At 39.5% G+C, this 24,008-nt stretch overlaps 1 protein-coding gene across 3 annotated transcripts; it reads right to left on the bottom strand.

Annotated features, from left to right (window-relative positions):
- Positions 1–560: 560 nt before the first annotated feature.
- On the bottom strand, positions 561–23,935 carry ATP1B3 (ATPase Na+/K+ transporting subunit beta 3). 3 transcript variants are annotated; one of them, XM_031596309.2, is made up of 8 exons: positions 23,677–23,935; positions 17,458–17,586; positions 12,640–12,747; positions 10,859–11,046; positions 10,321–10,371; positions 5,489–5,575; positions 1,194–1,237; positions 561–789 (listed from the first exon to the last, which is right to left on the bottom strand). In XM_031596309.2, the coding sequence occupies exons 1-8, from the start codon at positions 23,783–23,785 to the stop codon at positions 786–788; spliced, it is 720 nt and encodes a 239-aa protein (XP_031452169.1). In that variant the 5' UTR covers positions 23,786–23,935; the 3' UTR covers positions 561–785. The 3 variants fall into 3 exon arrangements, with proteins under 3 accessions (XP_031452169.1, XP_031452170.1, XP_031452165.1); XM_031596310.2 differs by lacking the exon at positions 1,194–1,237 and having other exon boundaries at positions 563–789; positions 23,677–23,934; XM_031596305.2 differs by lacking the exons at positions 561–789; positions 1,194–1,237 and adding an exon at positions 2,357–3,483 and having other exon boundaries at positions 23,677–23,932.
- Positions 23,936–24,008: the final 73 nt, after the last annotated feature.

The raw sequence follows: 24,008 nt of genomic DNA, 5'->3' as shown, positions 1-24,008 counted from the left end.
AATGAGCCACAGCTACACACAGTACTCACTGTTTGGAGTTGCATCACAAAAATATCTAAGTACATGCTAATAGACATAACTTTGCAAATTCCATTTCTGGCTTCTTTAGGTTCTTGCCTGAGATTTAAAGAAACAAAGAGTCTTACTGTTAGTCACAAATTCTATTTGATCTGAACAAACTACAGTGACACACTCATGTCACACTGATTTTACCTCAAGAATTACAGACTTCAAATCAGAATTTTTGGCTTAGGTTCTCTTTGATTTTCTTCCTCCACTTAGACAAAGAAAAAAAATGTAGGAAGGATTCCACAAAGGTACTTGGTCTGATCTTGTATGTTAAATGCTACTTCTAACAAGAGTATGACAGCTTCTGTATGTAATTTACCTGAAGGGAAACTAAGACTACTGTAAAATCAAGCCTCCATGATACAATCTGTGCCTACAGCAACGTTAATATTCATAGCCAAGCAACTTCAAAAGTTGCATTTTTGGTTTGCAGCCCAACATCCGTGAGAGCGAGCAAGCACTTGTGCACTTTATCTACTGCAGGATCAGTGTAAATAAAACCTTCAGCTAATACTGCCTTGTCATCATCTTCCTTTTATTGCTGTGTATTCATATGCAAGGCTGGCTGGGGAGTGGGACAGCGGCATGGCAAAAAGAAAAGTGTAGATCAACTGAACTGGATATTGGTGGACTTTCAGGGTAGTTTGAAACAGCACCTGCAACAACTGGCAGTTTCATATTTAGAAGTCCTTACTCCAGGCTTGAAGGCACTAAAGTTACCTAATAAGACAAATAAGTATTTATTAGTATACAAGTCAATCATCCCAGGTTTCTAACTAAGAAATTAGTAAATTTAAATCTTTAAGTCCACAGAGAGTTTACTTAAAAAGGTACATGAAGAAAACAAGTAATTCCATTGTGCCCTAACAATTAATATATCTGTTTATAAACTAGACCATTTACTTATTCAAATTACGAAGAAAGAAAGAAAAAAAAAAAAAAAAGGTTCAATTACTTAAGTAGTTTAACATTTGACTCATTACCTACGTATATTTTATACGGTATTTTTGGTAACTGAACCTTTTCAAAGTCCCATCCCACCCACAACTGATGATGCCTATGTGAATAAGTAAAAAATACACTTCTACAAGATCTGGGGAGAACAGGAGTTTATTGAATTCTACCTGTCTGAAAAGTGCTGGTGAAGAATTGCCATTTCATGCTTTGTCTATATAAAGAAGTAGAAAGAGAAACTGTTGCAAGTATCAAGTCATTTGAAAACTGAGCATTTCTCTAGAAATTCTTATCATTCCTAAGTGAACACAAATGTGATTTTATTATTGTTGTTGTTGTTGTTGTTTTTATACATGATGCTAGTATTCTTCATTTTCAAATGCAACCTCAACACTAAGTTCTGTTAGGCAGAATATTAAAATACTTCCAGGCAGCATTAATATACAGAGAACCAATTAGTGATATCTTCAAGAACCCAGGTATCCCACCTCTAGAACATGATTTAAAACATTAGTAATGGAATATTTTAAAAGAACATTCTTATTCAATATTAATGCATGCTATCATTACAGAAGTACCCATGGCATATTGTGAAGAGCAATTTTTCTTTTGCAGACAACAACAAAAAAGCATGCTACATGACATTAGTCACTATAAGTCTATTTGTAATGAGGTTCAACATACCATTAAAAGTCCCACTGAGAGTAGCTTCCCCCAAACTTGCACCAGTGTAAGCTTGCACAATTGTTTAAAGTTTGCACTAATGTAGTTTACACTGGCCAAACATTTTGAAGCAAGTTATGAAGACTGGATCTTGAATTTTAGTAATCATTCTTTGTTTTTTAAATAAAAACAATATAAGAATTAGGCATAAAAGCGTGTTAGGTAACAAATTTAGGCCACAATATTACTAACAGAACATAGAGGTGTGTATACAAATAGTTTTGCTGTAGTTTCTACTATATGAGAATGTGGATCATATGCTCAAAAAATAAACCAAACAAAAACCTGGGGAAGAGCTTTGTAAATCCCATGTCAGCAAAACTGCACGAGTTATAACCCAGTTATAACCCAGTACAGTGCTTGGCCTGATGTGAGCAGCAGTCACGAATAAGCCAGACTATTTGTAGCTATCTTAGCAAGTGGACTACTAAAAGAGCTGTATGTGAAATGGCCAGTAATCCATACTCCCAGTGAATAGACAATTTGTATAACACAGCTGTGATATCTTTTTTTTTTTTTTTTAAAGGTGGATGAGGAAATACACAGAAAATCCAAGATTAAAGAGCAGAAGAGAACATGAAGTATGTTAAAATGATGCAATGAAACCATATAAATTAAACAGGAATGTTTAATCAAGACAACCCCCCAACAGAGGTTCTTCAGAGTTTATTCCTTTTGTTTAATTGGAAATACGAAAGTCTATTTCCACAATAGTGAGGCTGTTTCCTTCAAGCAGCCCTGTTGTACAACTGTTACCAGGATTCTAAACAGATTTTAATTGTTTTATAGTGATATTTCTGAACTAAAAAGTTTTGAAATACGGTATAGATTTTATTTGTGCTCCACGTATTGCAAGCAATTAACAACACAAAGAAAGATTTAATTCCTCAGCTAGAATACCAAACTCTCTACCAAGTATTACAAGTACACAATACTTGCACAGTGACAAGCACAAGAAGTACTAGGTGAGCACTTACTTTCTGAAATCCATACCAATTCTTAAAATCCATTTTACTTTTCCCACACCAACCAATCTACAATTTAAGGCATCTCCACACAGGCATCCATCCACCCACCCACTCCCATACACACTACTTATGTGGAGGTGTTTACTCTTTCAAAAGAATCACTATGTCAATCAGGTACCATTTATTAATTATCCCTATAACTGTGTCAGCATTGAGATATGACAGTTAAACCAGTGTTAAATCAATACAATATTTACATAGCACAGCACATTAAGCTTGAGACACTCACTTGGGGGATAAAACCACATTTTAGAACAGGACAAAGGTCACCATTATTAAGTGTTTGAAAACAGCTATTTACAGGTCCCTATGACATAACTATGGTCTGTACACTGTTCCAATGGGGCAGGCAGAAGCATGATAGGCATTTATTTTAAGGGAATTCAAACATATGATTTGGAAGCATATTATTATGCTACCCTGAATGCCATAAGCCACCTTAACATTCTCCAAGGTGGTTTCATATCCTAGAATGGCATGTCCAGCTGATACGAAACAGACAACACAACGTTTACTTGTGGAGAACTTTTTTCTCCTGCTATTCAGTCATCTCAACTTTGAAGGCAATTCGTCCCAGAAACTTGTCACGATCATCTTCATTTTTTAAATTAGGTGAGCCCAGGATCTTACACTCAATTGCTATTTCTTCATTGGTACTGTTGGAGTTAATCGCTAGTTGAACAGCCACTAGAGGCTGTAAATAGTGAGCCTAGTAAACAGAAAGATGGGGAAAATATTTGAGATACTGGAGTAAGTGATCTGAATATAATGATTAGCATGAACAATTAACATTTAGTCTATCAGAACACTTAGGAAAAAAAGATAATTATGAACCCAACCTTTCAAAGCCCAATCTGACTGAGATAAGACTATTTTTTCCCAGTTAGATAGACAGTCATGTACACATTCTTCATATTACTTTTTAATCAATATATTCTGCTTAATTTGAGTTAATGACAGTACTCAATATAAAATGCCTGGGAAGAGGGGTGAGAATCAGCATCCTCACTGAACACTACAGGTTATCTGAAAAAAGGTCCATTCTCTAGGTCAGGCAGTTGTGTTTATCATGCAGAGCAGCATGCTAGTACTTTTACAACTCCTACCCCAGCACAACAACAGTCATGCACTCTTAACTCTTTTACAGAATAAAGTAATTCAAAAATTCCACACAGATATGCTGTATAATTTTTGATGTATAGCCAAGAATTCAATTCACTCTTGAGACCTGTTTAAATACTCAACCTCAAAACTATTCTTGCTGCTTTCTTTTCTCCAACATACTAATGTTATGAGAAATGTGTCTTACATAAGCAACAAACCCTCAAGCAAAACTTATCTCCTCCCACATGACAGAATGGACATGAAATGACATTGAACCATACTCCAAAAGAGAATATCAGTTAATTAATAAAAGATTTTTCTTAATCACCTAAAGAAGGATTAGCATTGAGTTTTGCCTGACTTAACTGCTTTCTTTTCATAATCTCACCTTACCATCAGTATAGCAATAAGACAAGCATTTTATCAGGAAAGATCTTCATCCCATCTTTGGCAGAAACTATTTTCTGATATATCAAGATCTACCAATGCTGTAATTTGCATTTCTTAGAGAACCAATGCTCTTTCACTATTCTTTAATTCCAGGATGGGTTAAAGTACATACTGAGTCTGCCTATCAGAAGCAGAAGTTGACAGCCTTTTCCAAATCTTGTCTATCTAAGAAAACGTATGCTTTATCAATTCAAGAACTCTGGCTGTGAAAGTGAAGACCTAGAACTACATGCAAATTGTTGAAGAAAAACTGCTTCCTCATTAGGAAAAGTTAAGTAAAGATTTTTAAAAAAGTTACATCAACTTGCTGCAAGTGTAGAGTACACTAGAAAAAACAGCTGACAAATGAATAATTTAGTACCAAAATCACTTCAGGGAAATAAACAACTATTGTAGCATGCTACAGGCCTAAAAATATTCACATTAGAAGACTACTTCACCTTCAGTGGTGAACAGCAAAGAAGTTTTCCAACCACAATTAAATAACTTGTCCAACAAGAGGCAATATAATTTTGTATTTGATAAAAAGTACAGATTTTCTGTACATAGTTGTCTCAAGCTATTTCAAGAAAAGAAAATATTAGCCATATTTAAGTTTGAAGAGAAACTATAGTTTTAACCATATGTATTCTGTATCAACAAAGTAGTTGTTTTGTTTTGAAAACCTAAGTGTTCAATACAATAAAATTTAAGTCAGAATAAAATGTGGATAAGGGAGCAAGCAAAGAAAAAATTAAAAATAATAGTAAAACAAAATATAATCCACTACCTTGATGTGCTTCTTCACTAAGCAGAGTGAACAGAAAACCTGAGTGCAGAGCCATACAGATGTGTAAGCAATAATACCATGCTGATAAATTTGATATTCTGTACAGAAACCCTATGGGTGGAATATCAGAAACTGCATGGCAATCAAAAGAACCAGTTAAGGTTTTTTGCCTTTTCCTCCAGAACACATTAGTGACCAAGAAACAGCAGATGTCCTTAACAGTGCTACTATGCAGCCTACATTAGGACAGTGCCTGCTTTATTTCTTTACATCTGTTAAAGGATCTCTCTAATCTCATTAAGCACTATTCTTTATGAGTACACCTCACTAACATTTTCAGACTTCACTGTCAAAATGTTTAGTAAGATGACCATCATTAAGACATACTTACATGCAAGGTTTTCCCATAGTATGGAAAGTACATCAAGTCAATCAAGCCTCCTGAAGGAAAATAATTTATCTCAACTGCACCTGGTTCCTATGATTGGAGATAACAACAAAATTAAAAGTTACTCTCTGCTTGAATAAACATTAATACAAAATTAGAATTATAATCCAATGACAAAGTGCAAGACTCCTCTAAAGGAAAAAAAAAAAAAAAAACACTCCAAAGAGTAATAGACTAACTTCCAACTTTTGGCAAACAGCTACATGCTGCACGCATCTGCTACAGAGAAGCTTACTATTAGCAATATTTAAATTAGTAATCACATCAAGACATTCTGAATTACAGTTCTCCTTACCAGTCAAAGGAAGTCAAATTGAAATGAATATAAGAAAAAGAACTCATATATACAAGCTAAAATCCCATGTACCCACAAGCAAGCCATATATAAGACAAGATGAAAGCTTGACTTTAAATAGAATTTCAGATTTCAAATTTGAAACAATACAGTCCCAACCCTCCACAATGGCACCTGACCGTTCAGCTGGCCTTGAAATACAAGCTACCTAAAAGGAAACCAAACTTTAAAACTATCTTGTTTCTAGAGTTTGCACCAGAATGAACAGTACACATATGTACCCATTATCACTAGAATTTTCCCTACAGCTCCAAATCTAGTAGCAAGACACTACCTACAGAGCTGCTGCATGACAAGTAACCCGATCTGTAAGATACACAACATTTTGTAGATCTTACATGTATGAGCATGTTGTCCCAGACACACACTGTCAGAGTAATGACAAATGCATCTCCATAGTTTAGGACTGTGTATCAGGGAAGGATACCAAATTACTGCAAGTTCAAGTGGCTAGGAAATGCCCAAACCTACAGTAACTTTCTGTAACAGCTCATTATATAACAGAGAGCTATAATAGAGAGCAATGCCCCAAAATGGTAAATACATCAACAGAATATTATTGCTTGTTCAGTGTAACACACAAGTTTGAGGTGCATTAGTAACTTTCATTTTTTCTGCTATTACCATACCAGTAGCTGCAATTTTTAAAAGCTAGACTACAAATTTCAGAATACAACTGCAGTAATAGACTTCAGTGAAGAAGAACACAAATAAGGATCAAGAAACAACAGATAATAATCCACAGCCCAAGAAAATCTCCTTCTACTCCAAAGAAAATACCATATTAGTTTAGGATGTAGTCAGATTATTATTCCTTTGAAGTCTAAATCATTGCAAATCCTCAGTACACACTTATTAGATATTTTGGACCTTGAGTTAGCAAATTTAATTGCTAAGTAGAGTTCTGTTGCATATCACCATCAATCTCTATTTTAATCGCAGCTCATGCAGCTGAAAATACTCATTATTGAAATACATTTCTGAAATCATAGTTACAAAACCAGAATACAGAATAACATAAGATAAACAGGAGCAGAGCTTTCTCGAGCAGCTGAACACAATTGCGTGCAGGCACTCATGAACACACAGCCAGTCATCGATAAGAAAACAGCAGAAAGTTTCTTGAACATGCAGCTGCCTTTCTCATGCAAATGCTGTGCGTTGCGTTTTTTAAATTAATAATAATTAAATCTAATAATTAGGATAATTAATCCTTAGATATATATTTTTAAAAAGCTAAGCTAGCTGCATCTGCCAAAAAGTTTCAAGAGCCAATCCATGAGCATCACTTTTCTTTTTTGCTTACCACAGACACAAAGATTTATAGGCAGTCAGCCAACAAATTTTAAAATCAGACCACTTAGACAGACAGATAAAGGTAGGCTTCTGCCTCACTCACAAAGGTTTTATCAGGACTGTGTCTCAGAGACATTAAAATAACGTACCGAGACCCAAAGAAAGAACTTGTGAAAGACTTCTTTGTTACCATAAGAAGAAAGGATATTGTACCTATCCATTTAGACTTACTGTGCAGTTTAAAGTAAATGTACTGCAATAAGAGCAATATCCATTAGTAGAGCCTTTAAAATAAGAGTTCTTTTACAAAAAAAGGCTAAATCAGATGCTATGATGACCATTGCAAGGAAGGTAATCTCACTCACACAATATTCTTCATTCTTGAAAATTAAAAAAAGATGCCTAATACAAAGCGAGGATGATCTCTAAACAGCAGAAATGCAAGTAATTAAGAATTAATTGTATTTTTCTTCTCTGTCATTTAAAAAAATGTGCAAATCCACAGATTTTTGTTCAGTGTACATAGTTCCAACATGAAAGAATGTTGCTGCAAGTGTTCCAGCACACTTGAATTTGCACACCTCCAGCCGCAGACTAAAGATCTAAAATGCTGACCTTCGAACTTCTTGAAAGTACAACCCTTTTTTAGCTTGCTTATCTCTGTGGAGACACTTAGGTCTACAACAAATCAGTTCCTCCTGGATGCAGGAGCAAGAACCAGCTGGAATTAGTGCCTTACACTGCAAACATTAACTTCCCTCAGCTACACGAATCACAGTGATGGCAGCTCGGAGGTGTGGGGAGACCCCACCTATGAAGCATGATTTTGATATCATAAATCTACCTATTTTTTTCTATTCAAAAAAATCCCAAGGGGAAAGCACAAGAAGAAGAAATGAGAGTCGCTTCACAGAAGAAAAGTTGGAAGAACATGAATTTTTAATATTAATTTCCACATGAAAAATTTTAATGATGTTTCATATGGCAAAGGCTGACAGAAGCTGTGGGCAGAAGCTATTAACTCTCTTTTGTATGTAAAAGACTTGCCCTTACAACTAAGGGCTACTTTTATTATATTATTTAAAAGTCAGATTGTGTAAAATAAGGCAGACACTTCTCCAGATTGCTCCCTAATATGTGTAAAATTCAAACTATAGAGAATAATATATTTTTTTAAATTGATCAACAACAGAACCACAGGCTAAAAATAAGTTAAAGGTCTTCCCTACAATGAAGAGAACATGACACTAGGATTTCTGCTCTGCTCAATAAAATCATCTTTTAAGCAAAAATGGACAAGAATGGATATTCCTGTCACTCAGATCTTAAAGATTTCTGATGTAAAACTTATAATAACCAGCAAGTTGCATTTGTGCTATGAACTGCACAAATACACTCCCATGTGCTATGAAGTTAATATCCAGTAAGAGGCTTAATTTGGCTTAATTTCTGTTGTACATCCCAATTTTTTTAATCCACATTTGCTGACAGCAACAGAAAAACAAAAACCAACCAACCAAACAAACAAACAAAAAACACTGCAAAAGAACACATCAGCTATTTAAAGACTCAGTAAACACCCTGAATAAGAAACACAACAGAGGACAAATGACCTCTACACACCATTCCTGCTATGAGCCAGTATTTAGGGAAGATTCAAATACAGTGGCAGGGGCACCTCACTATACATTCATCATAACATATGCTTATTATAGCTTTTAACATCATCTCATAGAACATTCATAAGAAAGCTGAAGAAATACCATTAATATACAATAGAATCCTCAGTGTTTTACATATAGCTTATAGATGTGCAGTGTTCTTAGCACATCACTAAACATTTCAGGTGGAGATGAAGACGACTGACCTGTGCTCAGTATTTCAATAAGAACTTGGCAGATATAAGAGAAAGTTCCTTCACTAATGACAGCAAGCTGTAAGAAGTTGAAGCTTGATCCCAATATAACGAACACAACAAATGGGATGGGAGAAGGGGTGAGCAACAGAAAAACTAAAAAGAAAGATCAAAGTAGCAAAACAAAACAAGGACTCAATGTAATAGTATTAGAAATGGCAAATTCACCTCGGGAGACTTTAACTACTTCTGATGTGATGAGAGGGAAAAATTCTGCCATTAATTGCCTCAGCTAGAGGAAAACTTATGTCCGATTTGGGATATGGTATTATATAAGAAATGATAAATTGGAGAAGGGAAAGAAGAAAGAGGAAAGATGAATAGTAAACATCCGAAGAACCCAGCTGCATTATTCTAGAGAAATGCCTCCAGCCGAACATTTTCTAAGAATGGACACAAGGAATCAACTTTGTTTGCAATAGTCTGTCATAGAAAGATCAAAACTTCCACAGGCTTGACAGAAGAGAAGTATTACAACCTATGCTCACAACAGATTCCTCAAATGAAGGCAGGAACACCTGTGGTATTTGTCCCATCAATTGCTGAAATTCCCCAGCCTATTCAAAGAGCCATGACTCTGCCCCTTGCTGAAGCTACTAACTTACCAAGGCTTTCACTGCTCCCCAAGCAGTCTAGGAGAAATACGCACAAGTCAAAAGTAATTATTATAATTGCCTTAAAACATTCTGAGTAAGCATTTTGTACACAACAAATATTTATAGATTAGCTGTTATTGTAAGTTGCTTATATTTCATTTGAAGACAACTTTTATTTGAACGGTAACAATGTTAGTTTCCACACTTTGTCTTACCCATCATTTATAAAATTGTCTAAGGTGCACTTGCAGCATGGAGAAAAAAATAAAAATATAGGTTATGAAATGGGAAAACAAAACACAACTCACACTAAATAAATAAAAACAAATATGACAAGTTACACCTATGCATTTCCTCAACTCTGTAGGAAATCAGGTAGCTCAAATACACCTTAAAACAGAAGAACAAAAAAGACAGTATTTTTAATAACTATACTGAAGAAATTAAAGACAATAAAATTGAACTAGACAAACAGTAAGATGAAAACAAGAAAAAGAGAAGAAGGGCTAACAGAAGACAGTGAAATAAATGTTCCAGCAGTATTTACATTGACTTTTCATCTCAATCGCAAGGAAAATTAACTTCATATTTATCTCTTACGTTCAGAACTGACCTTAGATGTACACTGTATATACGGTTCCCCTTCGGGCTTTAGTCCAATTATCTGAAAGAGAAAGTTAAAGTATTCACAGACCTTCTTTCTCTCACCAGCTCTACATATCAAATTCAAACTTTTTCCCATTTCATAGGACAGTTGATACAGGGAGCACATCTGTCTATTATTACGTTTAAGAAGGACAATTTTAGCTTAGAATGAGGATGTAAAGTATTGTTAAGTTAAAGCTCAAATAGCAGCCACACCCAGAGCTACTTTCTTATTTTACATTAAGCACATAAAATCAGTGGCTCAAAACAACTAACTGTTCAAGAAACATATCATCACTGGAAAGTCAAATAGTTATTCAGTCCAATTTTCATCACACTGCAAAGTTAGGAGTTATGGAATCCATGACATTCTAATTGCATTTCTAGAACACAGGCATGAAGTAAAACACAATTAGAAGTAAACTGAATTTGTATTTCAGTCCTTTTCAACAGTGATATTTCATACCCTGCACTAAAAATGAAATTCAAAAGGAGTAGTCACTTACTCTATTCATTTTCACAAGCACGCAGGGAGTTCCCTTAGAATAGCCAAAGGTCTTATCTTCCTTCCCAGAGCACTGCCCAAGCTCAGAGAGGTTAAATCGACATGCTTTTTTAACAGCAACATCATTCTGATCAAAAACCTTTCCAGGTGTACAGTTTATGTTTTGGGATTGCTTTGAATCATCATATGCTACAAAACATAAAAATAGTTTTTAAACCAATGGTATAAAGCACAGAAGTAGACAAAAATGACAATAATTATATATAAAAAGCTGATTTACAGTTATTACTTCCCTAGGAGCTTTCTTAGAGAGTTATTTCAAAGTGCTGTGTCTCCTATTTTCATCTTCAAGGCTTACCTTCTGAAAGCTTATAAAAAAGCGGCATTCTGGTCAAATGAAAGAATACAAAGTATTTCAAAAGAAACAATGTCCTGGTTTTAGGATCATATCAATAATTACTAAATTCTGTACATAATTCTAAAATATGTATTCAAATATAAATATGTTTTCAAAATATAAATATGTTTTCACCTGGAAACTAACAATTTTTCCATTGGTATTTTAATAGGAATGTTAATTCTTTTCTAAATAAACACACAGGAAAGCTTCAGGTATTTTAATAGCTAATATTAAGTCGTCTCTACATTGCCATCAGGTAGTATAACTGATGTTATAGTAATGTCCAGTTCTGGGGCGCCCAACACAAGGACATGGCACTGTTGGAGCAGGTCCAGAGGAAGGCCACAAAGATGATCAGAGGGCTGGAACACCTCCCCTACAACGACAGAGAGAGAGCTGGGGCTCTTCAGTCTGTAGAAGAAAAGGCTCTGAGGGGACCTTATAGCAGCCTTATAGCAGACCTGAAGGGGGCCTGAAGAAAAGCTGGGGAGGGCCTTTTTATAAGGGCAGGTAGCAACAGGACAAAGGGAAATAGATTTAAACTGGAAGAGGGTAGATTTAGACTAGACATTAGGAAGAAATTCTTTGCTGTGAGAGTGGTGAGACATGGGAAAAATTGCCCAGTGAAGCTGTGGATGCTCCCTCCCCAGAAGCATTCAAGGCCAGGATGGATGGGGCTTTGAGCAACCTGGTCTAGTGGGAGGTATCCCTGTCTATAGCAGGGAGTTGGAAATACACGATCTTAAAGGTCCCCTCCAACCCAAACCATTCTGTGATTCTACGCAAGTGATTCTTGCTCGAGTTTCACAAACATGTGGATCATATTATCACAAGTGCTCATCTATTCATCCCTTAACACATTTTAATTTTTTTCCTGAAGATAGCTAAGCATAAGATAAAACAGAAGCAGGGTAATAAATGTTCATTCTCAGCCTGAAAGCTCCCAACTCACTGAACTGCAGGAGGCAGGTCAGTATCAAATAGAGCACTCTTCCTAGGAACCCCTCCCTAGGGCTCTGAAAGAAACACCTACTCAAGGCTTTCAGATAGTACCACCACTACCAACCCAGACAGGCTTGGGATAGGCTTGTGTATCTAAGAAAGCATTGCATGCAAAAAGGTGTGATTCTACAGAACCTCCTCCATTCTAACTTACAACTTTTGAGGGGCACAGTTTACCTGTCAAACACTTTTTTTTTTTTTTTTTGTAATTTTTTGTTAGCTGTACATTTTTCTGCAAATTACATACCTTAAAAATATATTTGTCTAGAGTAAGCCTGAACTTTCATCAGTTTTCATTAGTAATTACTAACTGCAAATGAAAAATTAAATTAATGTACCAAACATTAAGATTCCTAAACTGCTTGGAGTAACTTACTTACTTTCAAGAAATTTTCTAAGTGTAGAAACATATTCTGCATAAGACTGGGCGTCACTCTTGTTGAAGTAAAATTCCAATGCAGTGTCTGGCTTTGGTGAAATCATAAGCCCTTAAAAAGAAAAAGAACAAGTAAAGAACTAAACAACTTCTCATCCCTCTAACCTACTCAAATTTCACATCCATAAGCTGAAAAATACCCATGTGTAAAGCAACACTGATGTCACCCCTGTATTCCACATAACTGGAAAGCAGTTTGTGTTTCAAATCAGGTATCAAAAATCAACACTACTCTATGTGAATTAGGACTTGAATTCAATCCAATGTGACTACAATTTACAAACCAAACCCAACTGATTAGAAATAGCAAAATCAGAAACTTCAATAACTTCCATTTAATTTTACCGATTCACTTCACGTTTTCAATATCCTTCAAGTTAAACTTGATTTAGAAAAAAAAATAAAAACAGCCACAGCCACACTCAGAAACCATCCAGTTAAAATTAAGCATCAAAGCTTTAGACAAGATTTGAGGACTGCTCTGTAAGTTATGTCTCCTATTTTATTACGTTGGCCCACAGTGTCAGAATTGGACGTTGGCAGTTCAGCAGCAGAAGCTGAACCTTCCAACCAATATTCCATTACATCTTGTAGTCACGTAACAGATGGCAGCAGAGGGGCAGCCCAACAGAATGGCATGGAAGTGCGTATGTATTTCTCCATGTGGAAGAAATAGCACCCACTGACATTCACTGACATTTGCTGCACATTCATGGAGACCCAACAGTGGATGTGAGCACAGTGAGGCAGTGCGTGGTTTGTTTCAGCAGTGGCAACAGAGGACCATCTCTACTGGTACAAATTTATGAGCACAACGTGCAGGTTATTGGTCATCACTGGCAAAAATGCACAGCTACTGGTATTGGCTACGTTGAAAAATAGTGCTTTGTAGCTGAGAATTTGTTCTATCAACTAGTGAGCGTTATTGTGCTCTTTGTATCTGTAGCAGTTTCCATGGAAATAATAAATAGGAGGCATCACTTCCAGGGTAATGTAGAATGAAGCAATTAATCTCGTAGACACCCACAAGAAACAAAGCTTGTTTTTTTTTTTAAAAAAAAACAACTTTATAATGCATAAAGATGGCTTACGTTTTTTCCCAAACAAAACACACCCAGTTAGTCTTTCCTCTATTTCCTCTCCATCAGACGTAGTCTATCACAGATAATACCAGAGAACATGGTAAGCCACTGCACACGTGTCACTGGACATGGGCACAGGTGTGCTAACCATGGTGAACTGTCTGACAGCCTCCTGCACTGGCCCTGCAGCAGCCAGGGCTGCTCCCAGCCGCGTTACAGCAGCGCTGCCGCCTTCCATCTGCTGCCCTTGGCTGGCTCCTGGTGCCAGTGCTGGAAACCATCTGCAAACCAGGGCCAAGGCTAGCAGGAGAATGGCTGCAGCATGCTCAAATCAGGCTTTGCACTGAAGAGTGAAAGAAGCAGACAATGAGATGGAGTTTGGCCTCTTGATAGAGCCAAACTGTCCTTCCCAGGATATGGGTAAAATGAGGTACAGGGGTAATAATCTCTTCAGTTACAGCTGAGATCTAAGAGTGCAATTCTACCCAGATTAGCGTTGTGTTTTTTGTTTGTTTTCTTTTACATTAGAATACTAAAATGGTTAGATCAATGTCAAATTTGGCACAACAGAAGTAGTACAATTGCAGCAGTGACTAATTGCACCTCCTTAGGATGCCATGTAGTTTCCTATCATCTGACAAAACTAATTAAAACCAGATTCCCAAGTGAATAAAAGCTTAAGGCAAAGATCTTATCACCCGATGTTAAAAAATAAAAATAAAATCAGGCCTTCTTTATACAAAATAAAGATTTAAGAATAAAACACTGCAGTAGAAAGAGAAAGCTGGAGAATTTGTCTTAATGAAGGATTCTTAATGCACCACAGTTGATCAGAAGCTCTTGGAAAGCATTCAGGAAGCGCAATTAAGCAGCCCTGGTCTATGAAGGATTCACCTACAGAAGCGACTGGGCTTCTCATTTGATAGCAGAAGTTACTACAAATATTTTAAACTGGGAAATAAAAAGACACACTATATATTTATCACAGACAAACATCTTTCAGATTCTAAAATTATGCACGAGTTTAACAATTTCTTTAACTTTTCGGTAGGCTTTCCAAAAAATAATAATAATCAAAATTCTTCATTCTACATCATCAGCAGTTAAATTGTTTCCAGGAAAGCCACAACTAAATGCTTCTGATGAACATACATTAAAAATAACATTTTTTACTGCCCATTACTTTGCACCATCAGTAATCTTCAGAGCACCAGACTGAGCTGGAATTCAAGAAAACACAAGGTAATGAGCAACAGGGCTGGAGAGTCACTTATGGTGTTTCAGGGGAGAAGAGGTTATTACTTATATATATGTGAGTGTGTGTATATTTATTTATTGATAATGAATATACATACATACAAGTAATATATATACATATATATGTATACATACACACATACAGTTATACTGTAAATGAAAGACTTAGATGCTGTTTTTCAAAGTGAATATGACAAAGTAACTAAACTAGTCATCAATGAATGAAACAGTAATTTGAACAGACTCATTGCTTCAGGGGAGTTTCAAAAATATCCCAAGAGGAAAGGACTGCTCCAATTTTGGTTTGTCACAGTCTGCCTAGAGACTACATGGAATGTCTGCAGAAACAGCTATTTGTAGGACTGAAGCACAGACCAGGGGAGATGCAGGATATGGAGCCTTCAAAGAGGAACAGAATTAGCAGTTTTAACATAAGATTATATCAAGGACAGTAACAGATCGCAGTCATCAACAACTCCAAGAGATTTTTTTTTTAATGTTTTAAAATCATCTGGATTTGATTGATTTTATTATATCCCAGTGCACGTCACAAGTCAAATACCAATTATAAAATAAATCAATCAGTGAGATTTCCAAATATGTTTAACACAAGAAAAACCTTTAACCTACGCCATCCAGGTTTTGTGCGTGTAGATTTTTTTTTTTAAAATTTATTAGAGTTTTACAGCCAGGAGCATGACATGTTTCACTGCAAGTGAAAAATGACACAGTTAAGGCAAAACATTAAAACAGAGATAAGCAATTTCATTGTCTTTAATTATTCATATATGAAAGTTATCATTAATTAAAAAATGAAATTCAGAAACATTTTAGGAATTCCTAAGTTAAAAGCTAACTGTGGGATAACTACTTCTCTAAACAAACATCCTCTGTGACATTTCAAAACAAAAAAGGATTAATAACCCAAACTGCAAGAGAGAAAATGTCATTAGGTCAGACCTGAGTCCTAACTAGGCACAGCTCTATTCGCTACCAATGCTCTGACTATCACAGAGGAGATGGGAAGAAGGATAAATGGCCAAGTACGCTACTTCTTTTAAATGGGTCATTTATTTTTTTGTTGTTCTTTCAAGAATTCCACCCATTCTTAGCTTGAAAGAGCTGTCCAGGTCCTTAAGAATCCCATGTGGTAAGAAGACACCTGTTACAGCTGGCCTGAATACCACATCAAAGCAAATCCTGCTCAAAATCCAGAGAGATTTGTCACACAGGCCCAGTTGCTACTCGCTCACACAGTGATTACTGTTTCATTTTAAGTTCTAATGCAGTTGCAAGATGTTGCTGGATTTTATGTGCTTGGAGTTCAGAAAGATGAAAAAAAGTCATTTAAAAACATACTCTTAACTTTCACCAAAGTATTAACATTGCACAGCAATTTAGTTTGCTGATGATATTTGTACATAAACTTGGTCCCTAAACCAAATTATAAGATTTGAGAGATATTACCAAATTTTCACACGGCCCAATCATTTAAATTACATATCCAAATCATATACATATACATTCATATGAAACAGTATCTGGAAGACACTAATCTCTTTGGCACTAGGTAAAAGCAACTTTTAAATCTTTCACAGCACAATCCCTCCTTTCTCCCCCAGCACACAAATACATGATATATTTAAACAAATCTAAAACAACGGAAACACAGAAAAAAATACCACCCACAATATTCTCATTATCCATTTTTATGTGTGCAGAATTGCTTTTCTGTCACATTTATCTCATTGAACCAGCCCAGTGTAGCAAGGCCCCCTGTCTAGTGGCAACTACATATCACATGGACTTGACTTCACTGCAAAGCCACACCCTCCCTTATCAATGGATCCCCACATAATAGGTCAACAACCACTGCAACCTACAGACATTCCATGTCTGCTGAAAGCCAACTAATATAAAACCAAAACTTTAAAAACTGTAGCCAAAATTCTTCCCATTGTAGCCCTTACTCTCAAGCAGACTACCCCATAAATAATAAAATAATAATAAAACCTTCCTGCTTTCTTTGAAGTATCAAATACTTATCACAGATGGCTTTCCATGTGATCCAATGCAACTGGTTTACAGTTGCTCTAAAGGGATTTGGTCAGATGATGATCCCACCTTCACAAGACTAGTGACCAGATGAGAAGGGAAAATTGCAGTCAAAACATCTGACAAATTCAACTGAAGAAATCATAGAGAAAAATCAGCAACAGTTACCCTCTATGCACAAAGAGCTGTTGACTGAATTTATACTATATACATAATGTGTCTCCCACTGAGTTTTTCCTTTGAAACTTCCAAGTAACTGAATAATAAACACAGTTTCTCATAGGCAGTTCCTACTTAAAACAACGTCACAAGTAGAACTTGGCTGTTAAACCAGAACTGAGTTTATGAAGAGATAAATACACTGTTACCTGGACTAGAAATCCGGTCGCGGTATTTTGGAATGTCATTGCTCAGTGTCTGAAGCATAACCCACATTGTGAATGTGAAGAGCGCTGCTAGGAAGCCATAAAATACCAGATAGAATAATAAGATCAAACCTGTAAAGAAAAGGTAGAATTATTATTTTTGCTTCAGCTAATTCCTTCATCTATTTTGAAAATACAAGTAGGAAATATGCAACACAGCGCTTGATCTTTTCGGTGTGTTTTCCACAAGACCCTTGTTGCTCCCACTGGTAGCTCTCAGTCACTGTGTCCCTGGCACGCAGACATATTGCCCAGTGCTGGAAAGTTCTCTTCGTACTTTCTGGCTCTCACAGGGTAAGATCTGGCATTTTGGCATCTTTAAGAAGAGCATGAGAAACCACTCTGGCCCTAATGGGAAGCTAATGAAAAAGACTAAGCAGACCACTCCAGTTCCATTTGTTCAAGGGAATTAAGGGTTTTACAGCTGGAAAGGAAGGGGTGGTGGGGAGACGAAAGATCTGAATGAAAAGTTGTTGTTGTTCCTGATCCAGTGGAAGAAGGAATAGAGAGTAACGGGTGATTCAACAGCACGCTCAGTACGGGAGAGTACTCCACATAACACGGTGCTTATTCACACACACTTCCTCCTACAACAGACTTCTCAAGGTGAAAATCCTTCCTGTCGCATGGCTCTGAGAGCACACCATGAGCACACCATGCCCTTCCCTAAGTCTGCCTAGCACGTCCACCTACTGTACGGATCTACCCGAGGGATCCAGCAACGTGCCTGGGAAACAGGCATTGCTGACTCCAACTTGACAGTCCCTTAAGAGCGCCTCAAAACCTGAGGAAAGCCTCCAGGAGGAGATTGCCTATTGCAACACTCTGCTTCTCCATCGCTGAGCCGCAACAAATTGTTAAGTGAGAACACTATAGGAAAATGGGTAGAGAATTATTGTCATCAATAACTTTTTTACATTTCTCTTGATTTTCTCACCCCGTTTATCACTGTGCACACACACAGAGGTGGGCTCTGGATACAAGCTGTTTACTAAAAAGACAAGGTAATGGGGTCAAAGCTCAAATATTACATTAGAGTTGAAGGGGACTCAGCCTATCTCAAGATTTTCTGAGGACTTTGTCCTTCTCTGAGACATGATGCACAACTCTAATTTAAAGACCCTTAACTTCAAAGCTCATTAACTTTCATAACAGTTTTCAGACAAGTTTTTATATTCCTGCATCATTTGGTTTTTGTCCCGGATGGACTCACATCAGCGTATTTCATTCACATTCAGACCTTCTGAGCGTGCACATCGATAACTTCAGTTAAATGACCTTCTAAAACTGAGGTTTACCTGGAGACATTTCCTGACAGAAGACGAACCACATTGCTGTCTGGATGGAAGACATAGTAAAAGTTGTGGAAGATTCTACAGAAATTGTTGTATTAATTGAATATACAAAACTAACAAGAAAATTTAAAAAAGAGCATGTGAGTCTCTTTTAAGAATCATCACGTGAGAGTCAGGATACGTACAACTTGTCAAGCAGTTGCTTACACAGAGAAGCAACTACAGAAAAGCATCTTCAAAACATTTCTAATCTAAAAATATAACACAGTGACACAAATTCACCTTTAACCAAACATTCTAGCAATGAGACTGATATGGGGAAGCCAAAGATACATAACACATCAAAGTCATTACCCAACATTCCACCACCAACACATGATTATACGAGAGGTTCAAGTGCAGTTTTCTTCCATAGAAAAGGAAAACTCAAAAGCAAAAATGGCAATGCCCAGTGATGAGTCCTGTCTGCTGCGGGATGACAGAAGGAAGCCTAAGCTCTGGATCCTGCCCAGAAACCACATGCCTTTTGCCACCAGTAGGCCATGACAACAGGAGATACAAGTGTCTGTATTACTCCTGAAAGTATCCAGTGTATGTATACAACAGTAACTAGCTGGTTCCCAAATTATTGTTACTATAACAAAAGTTTTCTGCAGCAACCAGCTGAACATTACAGGATACTGATTTTGGTTTATTTATCAATTTCACATGCTGAGAAAGTTACTTACCAACCTGCAATAATATGAAAGCAATCAGCTATTCAAGAAACATTTGGGAACTACTGATGCACAATATACAACACAGTGATTTGAAGTTACACAGCAAAGTACCTGAAACAACGCAGGAATAGTCCTGTTCCCTACTGAAGAAGCTGGACATCTATTATAAACTATTTTTAAGACTGCTTAGAAGCTGAAAAGACATATAAATCAAGCAGTACAAATCCTCATCAATAAAAACCATTACAGAAATTGCATCTGTATTTGTGACACCACCAATTTGCTTTATCTATAAGCTTTACAATTGCATCAACTGAATCCAAAACAGAGCAATGATCTGATGAATACTCCATGCACTTTGGGTATCACAAAATGAACAAAAAAAACCCAAAATCTTTGGTCAGATCTCTTTTCCAGGATCTCCAAAGTCAACTTAAACCCATTCTGGTCCACACCCCTCACCTCACAGAGCTATAGGACTTCACAAGGAAACAGCCTCCTGCTGTTCCTGCCTCACTCACCAGGTGCAGTAGGGAGAGGAAGACCCTATTTGTTTCAGAGCCTGGAGAACAGCACTAGCTCTTCAGTACAGCAAAGCACATGTATGCACACAGAAAAACGATTTTGAATCTAAGACAGCTTGTAAGCACACTGCAGAACACTGTCCATTAGAATAAAGTACCCTATCTATGCTCCTTTGCCTCATTAAAAAGAAAGAAAAAAATGGGGAGGGAGGGGAAAAACAAAACAAAACTTGCAAGGGCACCAAACTAAGCACGCTGAATTTTGTGAGCCTATTAGTATTAATTATCCTAAGCTAATCACAAAGAACAAGCCATTACTTGTCAAGAAGCTCAGCCAAAATAACTTCACATCACGCTGGACTTCTTGTCAGGAAACGAGATCTGCCCAACTCACAGTGGAAAGCTCTCCTCCACAGCTATCCCAAGCACAGCCACTGCTCAGCTCACTCCATGGTTTGCAGGACTGCCACACACAGCTCTGCACCAAACTTTCAAGTCTCTCACCAATGAGCACTAATAATAACACAGAAAACCACAAGCATCATATCCATATTCTGCAGTACTGGAAAACTGCTCTTTCTGAACCAACACATTGGTGTCAGCATTACCTGGAGTTCATTGCAACAATCAAAACACTTATCCATGCTGCAAATTAAAATGTCTGACTCAAGTAAAAGGTCAAGATACCCAAAATCTGGCCATGATCTCCATGACAAACACAGGCTTTCCAAACATTACATGACAAAACGATAAACATCTAGTCAATGTGGCACAAACCAGCCTGGCAGATCTGCCTACATGTCACATGCAGGTAGCTATTTACGTGCATTAATATAAATGCACAACAGACCTTAAAGCAAGTGTGTGACATTACCTGCACCAACAAAATGAAACGTTGTCTTTATGGCTGTATGCATTACATGCTGCATGATCTCCTCGTCTCTGGGATTGTTCTTCAGCAGCTCCTACTAGAGATACTGCAGAAGGCAACTCTGTGACTGGTGACTCCCACCAACATTAAGGCGGCCTTCTGGCCCACCTGCTTTACACCAACACATCCACACACATTCTGACAGCACATTCAGTGCTGCGCATCCCAGCAAGAACACAGTGAAAACCAAACAAAGCAAATCTGAATCCTCTGGTTTTTTGTTACTTGTATTAGTTTTGTGCCTTAACTTCAAGCACATATCTGCACTGAAGGATACTGCCAAGCATTCAAGACTTCCCAGTAGGCCAGAATTTATACACTGTCCAAGACGACGTCATCTCTACCTTGAACACCCTGACAGGACCAGCTTCACGCTTAGCCAGACCTGACATCACATCACAGGCCTGACCACAGCTTCAGTACTTCTGGGGTCTAGCAGTGATCTCACTCAGCATTCTTGCTGCAGCCTCAGGCAGGCACAGCATCTTGTCATTACATGTAGAGCAGATACCAATCTTCTCTTTCCTTACAGGAAGGACCCTGTGGCAGTGCTCCAAGTTCTCCTCTCTTTGCCCTGCTCATTACACCCAGTGCAGAACCCCAGCACCAATCCTCCTTCTCTTGATGTTTTCGAGGACTGTGTGTGCCTTGCAGCTGAGAACTTCACAAACTTAAGTCATCCATCATTAATTTCCAATATTTCCTCTAGCCACATAAAGCTGCTGACTGACTTGCGGTCACAATTCTGATCAGCCTCCAGCACTGCCTTAGACCAGGGCAACACACGCACATACAGCAAATAGTTATTTAACAATTTCTTTATATTTTTGAGAAGAAACTGTCTTGAGATAAAAGAAATACGCCTGAAAGAATCGGAGCCAGCTGAATTCCTACCACGCTGTCCCTGGAGACACCACGGCCCAGCAGACAGGCAGCAAAGCAGCCAGAGCCACTCCTGCCTCCCCGCCTCCCCCCTGGGAGTCCAGCAGCCACAGGGGAGCAGCAGCCAGAGGGACAGCCCTCAGAGCACACACTGATGCAAAAGCAGAAGCGAGACTGAACCCTGTGTATTCTCCATTAGCAGATGCACTCAGCGAGTGCTGTGCAATTAAAAGCAAAGCAAAAGAAACACACTACTTTGTGGATGCCATGGGGCCCAAGACATCAAGTACTGAAGTCCCCAGAACATATATCACATCTTAACAGAGCCAAAATTATTTTTACGTAATATATGCAGACAGGTAATTTAAACGAGCAAGAGATATTACTTGCAAAACATCAGGACAAATATTGACAAAAAATTACAGTGACATTTAATAGTGTTGTTAAACAGTCACCTCTTCACGTACACCTAAGGGAAAGTTGCACCACAAAGCACACGTCAATCACTAAACCCCTTAAGAAAGCTAATGAAGAATCACTTATTTAAACCGCTATGTAAGACTACGTGCACTTTCCGGATGTAGAAAAACATCTTTCATCAAGCCAGCCGGCTGTGAAACAAAATAGCAGCTCAATTACCCAGCAGTTCTATTAGCTACAAAGTGTTATCTGTTGGCCTTGGACTGGCGACACTGTAACTGATTTATCCCTCGGGTTCCAACAAGAAGGCTGTTTCAGGATCCCTGCTTTTCGAGTTCCAGCGATCAGCGACATGCCCACGGCCCCCGTGCCCGTCAGTCACGCACAGCCTCCCGCTCACCGCGCGCCCATTCGCGCAGCCCACGCACTTGAGGAAACCTGCCTGCGCGGGGACGGCCGGGCCCGGCAGAGTGGAAATTTCCTCTCCCTTGCTATGCAGGCGGCAGAGCAGCCCGCGAGCTCTTATTTCCATCTGAATGGAGGGCAGCTCACGTCGGAGCAGGGCCCTCTCCTGACGGACAGCCGTTGGCGGCGCAGAGCGCGGCCTTCTCCAGGCTCCTCCTCGGATTTCGACATCAGCATCCATCGAGGCGGTGTCAAGGCCGCGGCCGCGCTGGCCCGGCGCTGGTGCCACGCTGCGAGCCTTGTTGGTTCTGTAAGCACAGCTCTGAGGCGGCCCGGCCACATCCGAGCCCTGGGAGGGGACGCGGCGTTTTCTCAACTCAGTGAACGCGTCCCGCGAGGGCTGGAGCAACAACCCCACGTTAAGCGTTTGTACGGCCGTCCGATACGAGAAAACGCGCCGGGAAAACCCAAATATTTGTACTGGAAGGAGCGAGGTTGCGGCAGCGCGCCGCAGCCGGGCCGGCTACCTGAGCGGGCCGCTTTAAGGAACCGCTTTAAGGAGTCGGGGAGCGCGGCAGCCCCGAGCCGGGACGGCTTCGGCGCGGAGCCGCGCGACGGCGGTCCTTCCGCTGGCTGCAGAGCGCGGCGCGGAAACTTTCCCGCTCGGCGGCCTCCGGCCCGCGGCTCGCGCCCCGCTCCCATTCATCGCGGCCCCGCGGCGCCCCAGGCGGCGCCAGGCCCGCAGAGCCCCCCGCGCTCCCGCGCCCCGCCGAGGCTCCCGCGGGGAGGAGCCGCGGCCCCGCTCGCCGCATTTGCGTCCTGGGCGGGAGGCGGGGGTGAGTCAGCTCGGGACGCGCCGCTGCCCCCGGCCCCACCTGCCCCTCCCGGCCGCCCCCCCGCCGCCGCCGCCGCGCTATTTTTAGACGCGATGGCGGCACCGGCGGTACCGGCCGTAACGGTCACCGGGCCGCGCGCCCCGCGCTCACCCCAGCTCTTGGCCGTGCGCCCCAGGAACTCGCCGCTGTTGGGGTTGTAGACGAACTGCCGCCACTCGGCCACGCTCTGGCGAAACGGCTTCTTCGTCTCCTTGCTCATGGCGAAGCCGGAGGCGGCTGCGTCGCGGAGCGCGGTGGCGGTGGAGCCCGGCAGGCAGAGAGCCGCAGCGCGCGCCCGCGGACGGCCGCTAAGTAACTGTCGCCGCGGCGCCCGGCGGGAGAGCGGACGCGGGGGCAGCACGCAGGGCCGGCCCCGCCCCGCCGCGCCTCGCGCCGCCCCGGCAGCCAATCGCCGCCCGCCGCGCGCCTGCCCCCTCGCGGAC

Source organism: Phasianus colchicus, chromosome 10, assembly GCF_987193195.1.
Source record: "Phasianus colchicus chromosome 10, bPhaCol1.hap1.1, whole genome shotgun sequence".
Classification (NCBI taxonomy): domain Eukaryota; kingdom Metazoa; phylum Chordata; class Aves; order Galliformes; family Phasianidae; genus Phasianus; species Phasianus colchicus.
This window is presented reverse-complemented; position numbering and strand designations above follow the sequence as displayed.